Genomic DNA, 6508 nt, shown 5'->3' with positions numbered 1-6508 from the left:
GGTGTCTCATTAGCATCATTGGATGAAACACTAATATAAAGTTGAATACATAATCTTTGGATAGTTAATAATCAAAATTTTATGCACTATTTATTTTTTAGTCATTCAAAATCAATAAACGTAAGTTTTTTTTTTTTTTTTTTTTTTTTTTATGTTTATGAAATCTTTCTTGAATTTTAAATAGTTGGCTAATGGATATATGCTCTTTCACATGTACCAAAATAACTAACTTATTTACATATTTTGTGCACTATCGACGTCGAAACAAAAAATTACATATCTATAGTTTTCAAACACTTAGGTTTGAATTTTGATAACACACCCCAAAAAGTAGATAACACAAAATAAATAAATCATAAGTGGAAATACTTATAAGCTTAAATATATACAGTGAGAGTTGTTGCATGTCTTGCATGATAAGAACACAGATACCATGAGGATGAATCTACTTGGGAGAAACATTAGATGAGTAATACAACTATGATCAACTACATCATTTTTGTACAGCAGCATTGAAAACTTAAGATTCAGCTTTCATTCTGTCCAACTGTAGGGAGCACGTTCAACAATCAAATAATCACCTCGGATATCTTTTACAACCCGGTTCTCGTCATCGAGGTATACTGTGTCAAACCTTCAGAAAATAAATGAAAATGCCACAGTTTATGTTCATGATTGAATTATTAACAAAATAGTTCAAAAAAAAAAAAAAAAAGAAAACGAGAATCGCAGGACATATATCCAAGGCCTTTCAAGTTTTAGGATGGTGAATCTATCTTTTTTTTAATAGAAAAGGTTGCTTTAGTTGAGAAAAAAGTGAAAGCATAAAAAAAAAAGACCCTGTGAAACCCCTCTTAAAGAATTACAAAAATGCAAAACTATGTAAGATACTACCTACAAGATAATTACAAAAATGTCTCCAAAACTGCAGCCGAAGTCGGATCTTTATGATCTAGAAAATCTTTGTTCGAGTTTAGATATAGGAATCAATGCCCAAACCACAAGTTGCTGGAGATGTGAACATAGATAAATGGAGGAAAAGAAAATCTTCTCTGTATGGTCCTTTTACTTCAAAATTACTTAAATTGTTCGTCTGTACGGATTCTGATTTTGCAGGGATGTGGCCAGAATGTAGTGATGTTTGATTGTATCTTAGATTGTTTGATCATAATTCATAACTGTAAAGAAATTAAAGATGCTTTGGAAGATCATTATAAGATCTCAGTTTATCTTAATCCTTACATGGCAGATAATGCTTTACTCAAACTTGAAGATGGTAACTCCCCAACAGGTTTAGATACCAAAGAAAACTGGAAGCTCTGGTGATTTCCATTTTCTTATTGAGAATTGGTCTAGTGATAAACACACTCCTTTGGATCTCATGGAAGGGTATAGTAGGTGGATCTCAATCAAGAACTTATTTTTAACTTATTGGGAAGGTAGTACCTTTGAAGTTATCAGTCATTACTTAGGGGTCTGGTGCGTATTTCTTCTCATACGCTTAATATGTTAGCTTGTTCTGAAGCACGTATCAGAGTCGATAAGAATTTTGTATGGATTTATACCCGCGAATGCGTTTCTTAAATACAGAGCCATTGCTGCTGTAGATCCTCTGCTTAAAAGGAGTTCTTTCTTTTGAATCATCTTTTAAACTCGGATTTACATAAATTACACCATGTCATGACTTTGTCATATAATTGGTAAGGGCAAGTGATAACAGGGAATTTGCTAGGGGTGACTTGGTTTTAAATAGAGAGAGCTAAGGTTTTGGAGGGAGAGGATCATTTTGGGTGGGATTGTTCATTTTGGGAGTAAGAGAGAGAGAGAGAAGCATCTAGACAGTTTGTTGATAGGCCATTGGTATTTTCTCCACTTCTCCTGTGTTTATGATTCTATCAAATCCTTTCACATGCCTGTAACTATTAAACAATTGCCTTTCTTACTCAATTACTGATATAACTTTAAAATCTAGATTTCTCTCAAAGAAACAAAGGGGTACTACTGTTATCTGATTACCCCGAAGTCCCTGATAACTTGTTTTAAATGATCGCCTAGACTTATGCTTAACAATACATCTTAAATCCTATCAATCAACCTTATTCTCAACATCCACGATTGGGTTAAATTCTCACCTAGCTCTCCCTCTTCTTTCACTCATCCTATCGACAATGTAATTAAAGTCTAACATTAGCTAGATAAGAGAAACATTACGAGTAGATAAATTAGGACAACCATCCCCAATAGTACGAGCCTTCTTGAATGAAATCAAAAGCAAAGTTACGAGAGATATTATGTCCAAAGTAGACAATATCATACCATAGTATAGATATGTCAATGAGAAGAATTACAAAATTATTTGTATAATTGAGTTAATAGTAGCTTAGTTGTTAATTTAGATTAACTGGTATTTGAGAACTAATTAGTTAATTGTCTTATTCCCTCTCCAAGTAGCCACTTTAGGATTTAGGGAGCTTTTGAATATCAATTTGAAATATAACGTTGTTCGAAATTTTAATATTTGGTTTAAAGCATGGTCTTGGCCTTAAACTGAAAGCTGCAAATAGTAAAATGAAACCATGCATTTGAGGCACAAAAATACTACCCACGAAATCATAATCATAAAGATAATTACTCACCAACCCTGTCCAAATGGTGGTAACGGAATCTCCCAGTTTTTTCCTCGCAGAACAGCACTTGTAAATCTAAACAGTGAGATTCAAACTCAACATCATTAACTACAATAATAATAATAAACATAAAGTACGTCGAAATTCAATATCTAGATGTTTTGCAATAGTTGCACGTAAACTAAATCGAGCAGTACAACCATAAATTAAAGAGTTTTCTGGAATAAATAGTCGCACGTGAATTTAACAGACAACAAAAATAAGCAGAGTGACCAAAAATAGTCCAAATAGTCTAATTTAGATTGAGATCTCTATGTTTTATAAGATATGGCTAAGAAAAGCACGACAATGGTGAAAAAGAGAGTTGATTTGAAAACTGCAGCAAAGGAATGAGTTTGATATTACGAACTGGTCCAAACAGTCAATCCAAACATGGATTTCGAATTAAACTCCATTACAAACCCATTTCATTCCATCCACCAAGCATGCATTAGTTTCCACATTTCACATATGGACGGATACATTCATTCTTGCTCAAAATGAATCAATCCTCTATAAGACCTCTGAAACTAGAGCTTCCCACATATCTGAGATTGCATACTAAGTAGCCTCTAAAATCAACATTGTATACAAAATTACTAATTTTCTGATTTCAAGAGACACCTATTAAACACAAACAGCAATTCATCCAAACAAGAGACACAGAGACAGAGACAACATACCTAAAATTCACTCTCTGAGAGGAAGCAACTTCAATGTTGGACCGAACAAAGAAAACCCCATCTGGAGGAAAAGTGATAACATTGTTGAGACTCTTTTTCTCAACATCAATAACCTGCAAAACGTCCCCAGCTTGAGTACCAAACAAGTGAGCCTTCTCAATGATGAACAGCTGCTCTTTCTCAGTAGTCCACAGAAGACGCCATGTCGCAGAAAGTGAATCGTCGGTAGTGACAGAATTACGGCCAAGAGAAGCCAAGTCGTCGATTGATTTCACAATTGAAGCAAGTTTCTGGGGATTTTTCTGGGTCTTGAGACCTCTTTCTTGGTCAGATATGAGAGTGAGAAGCTGGTGTTTAGCTGATTGAGATTGAATAGAAATGGAAGAGCAAGATATTTTGGGGAGATGTGAGAGATGGGTTGTAATGGAAGAAGGGGAAATGAAGGGGAGAGATGGAAGGGAGAGGGATTTGGCCATGGGTGAGATTGTAGAAGTAAAGAAGGAACAGATGCAATTTCCATGGCTGAGAATTTTGTTAATCCGACACTTTTTGCAGCTTTGGAATTGAAAGGTCGGAGACCATATTTGAGATGACTAAGACAAGATTGGGCTCAATTTCCGTTGGTTCTTATTTAAGTAGGCAAAATTTTATCACATCCCTTTTGTATGTGTGTGGTTTTGAAGTTCTCTTAACATACACCATCTCAAAATTACTTTTTAACGTGTTACGGAAGTGGAATGCATAAAGATAAATGGATCTTGGAATACACCTAAATATTAGCATAAAACAACGTAATAATAATTCTCATCTTATACAAAGATACATAAACTTTATAGTACAAACATGGAACAATACAAATGTAGACTAGTGGTATTTATTAGTAAGACATCCCTACTCTCATTTAAAGGTTATGGATGTCCTACACCACATTCACACGTACATTCTTAGAAAACAATACAAATAGAAATACATAGATGTAAACCTCCGACCGCTATGACATAGGAGAAGAGAGTGGTTGGAGATTCATTTATTTAAAGATATAATAGGAAATAAGGGAGGTGGTAATTAATTTGATGATGGAGCGGATAAAGATGTAACATCCTCAGATTGATAGTGGAAGTTGTAGCAATTAAATCCTGTGAATAAACCATCATCATGTTCTGTAATTCTTGTTTGTCCATCGACAAGAATATCACGTTGAGTATATGAGAATGGAACATCACAATATCCTTTGGTTAGCATGGCACTCACTTTGACTGAAGTTCTTGGTTGTACCTCAAGTGAATATGGCGTTTTTTTAGGAGTTGATTTTTTATTGGTTTGTCCCCATGTATAAGATTCTGAAATCCCCCCTGACATTACAATATTTGTGTCCATAATCAATGGAATTCCAGCTTCTATTGTCATTGTATAAGCCAATTTCATTCCAACGGTTGAGCTCCAACACTGGCTTTCTTCCTCCTCATAAGAAAAATTAAAATCCATGTGATTCACTTCATCGCTTCCATTCATAGCTCCTTGAAAATCCACAGCCAAAATATTCTCTCCATATATCCTCCCATCTGAAAGTCTGTATTGAACATTATAAATCTCTCTTGAAAGAACAGCTTCTTCCACCGTAAGTCTAGAATAATTAGACATCGCATGATCATTTGCTGAAAGACAACTCTCCTTCCAATCAGCACTAGTTCTACTACAGAACATATTGTTACCCAAGTTTCGTAAACAAATCACATTGTTGCTGATTTTACAAGGTTGAAACACAGTGGCCTGATTGTTCGAGGATGTGTCGGTTGAATCGATCCAAATCCAATTCGGTGACGCTCTCCAAAACTTGTTGTTTGGTCCTTTAATCCGGATCTTTCCATCACTTGTAATCACAACCTCCTGTTGTACTGATGAATCTTGAGGATCATCAAGTAAGAATCTCAAAAAGTCATGAGAGTCTTGATTGTGTATCTTGAGATACTTGTTGTTGTCACCTTTGAACACAACATGTTGTGGTAATATTGACATTACTTCCCAATCAAGCACTGAATGATTGTAAATTGTGGAAGACTGATCGTAAATGTACAAGCAATTTGGGTGAGATGAATCATTCTTCAAATCTACAGGCTGTCCATAATACATATGAAAAAGATCATATCGTTGCTCTGTGGAACCCCAAGTAATGCGAAAGAGAGTACAACCCCAGTCGGATTGATCTTCATTTGGCTCCAAAGCAGTTGCACAAATCCATCTACTGCTTGAGGATTCAGCTCTCAAGTACTTTTGGTTGTAAATGCATACAATGTGGTATAGGTTTTTTGCAGTATCATGAGATGCCACAAATGAGAATTTGGTTGTTGATGTTGCCAAATTATCCGAACTATATTGCACAAAGTTGGGTATTTTCTCATCATCACTTTTTACGACATTCATATACTTCTGATTTTTACTTGATCTGAAACCAGCAAATCTTGGGACTACCATTTTTTTTTCTTTTTGATCTTCCCCCGATGGTTTATTTGGCTCTTTGTTTAATTAGTTTCTTCATCTTTGGTTTCTATTTATAATATGAAGTATGCAAAGTTTTTCTTAAAAATAAAGGGTTGCTTTTGTGTGGTTTTAGACATGTGAATGATTATGGTTCATTCAATGTCTATCTTAATAACATCAGTTCTAATAAAGGCATATGTATGTATAATTGATCACATGTTGTTAGGATGGTCCCAAACATTATTTGTAAGTACTCTACAATAGAAGGAAACAAATAAAGCAATGATCTCTCTTTTCGACTATGGAAGTGTTAGGATAGTTCCAACGAAACGGAATCTTAATTTATTATAGTGAACAATAAAAAAATATAAGATAAACTCGAGTATAAGGCACTCGAAATCTCTTCTTGAGTATTCTCATCCAAACCTTAGATCACTCCACTAATATCGATAAATATGAATGTTAACGTCGAACGATACTTTTTGTTACCTTTTTTTTTTAATTCTCTTACTATGTAACTTAAATATTGATTTACCTCTTATGTAAATTTAGTGTTGATAATAAATCCATAGAATTTTGAAATGTCTATGGAAACGTCGACATATCTATATAGAATTTATGTATAAATAAATAAAATACGAGAGACTCGAGATAATTTGTGTGGGAGATGAACATTATATT

General features: G+C 34.3%; 2 protein-coding genes across 3 annotated transcripts; both read right to left on the bottom strand.

Moving 5' to 3' along the window:
* Positions 1-345: 345 nt before the first annotated feature.
* On the bottom strand, positions 346-3955 carry LOC103497655 (probable plastid-lipid-associated protein 11, chloroplastic). 2 transcript variants are annotated; one of them, XM_017046746.2, is made up of 3 exons: positions 3350-3955; positions 2637-2702; positions 346-623 (listed from the first exon to the last, which is right to left on the bottom strand). In XM_017046746.2, exons 1-3 carry the CDS (start codon positions 3823-3825, stop codon positions 611-613), a joined length of 555 nt encoding a protein of 184 aa, XP_016902235.1. In that variant the 5' UTR covers positions 3826-3955; the 3' UTR covers positions 346-610. The 2 variants fall into 2 exon arrangements, with proteins under 2 accessions (XP_016902235.1, XP_008458126.2); XM_008459904.3 differs by having other exon boundaries at positions 346-634; positions 3350-3954.
* Positions 3956-4414: 459 nt separating this feature from the next.
* LOC103497997 (uncharacterized) lies at positions 4415-5821 on the bottom strand. Its single transcript, XM_008460447.2, has one exon. It carries the CDS (start codon positions 5819-5821, stop codon positions 4415-4417), a length of 1407 nt encoding a protein of 468 aa, XP_008458669.2.
* Between the last annotated feature and the right edge of the window lie 687 nt (positions 5822-6508).

The sequence above is a fragment of the Cucumis melo genome, chromosome 11, assembly GCF_025177605.1.
Source record: "Cucumis melo cultivar AY chromosome 11, USDA_Cmelo_AY_1.0, whole genome shotgun sequence".
In the NCBI taxonomy this organism is placed as follows: Eukaryota; Viridiplantae; Streptophyta; class Magnoliopsida; order Cucurbitales; family Cucurbitaceae; genus Cucumis; species Cucumis melo.
This window is presented reverse-complemented; position numbering and strand designations above follow the sequence as displayed.

Bases quoted from the DNA above. Each gene is read 5' to 3' on its own strand.
- LOC103497655 (XM_008459904.3), bottom strand. From the start codon at position 3,825: ATGGCCAAATCCCTCTCCCTTCCATCTCTCCCCTTCATTTCCCCTTCT. The intron at 2,703-3,349 runs GTATGTTGTCTC...CTCACTGTTTAG, and splicing joins TCTCAGAGAGTGAATTTTAG to ATTTACAAGTGCTGTTCTGC. The intron at 635-2,636 runs GTGAGTAATTAT...TATTTTCTGAAG, and splicing joins CCACCATTTGGACAGGGTTG to GTTTGACACAGTATACCTCG.
- LOC103497997 (XM_008460447.2), bottom strand. From the start codon at position 5,821: ATGGTAGTCCCAAGATTTGCTGGTTTCAGATCAAGTAAAAATCAGAAG.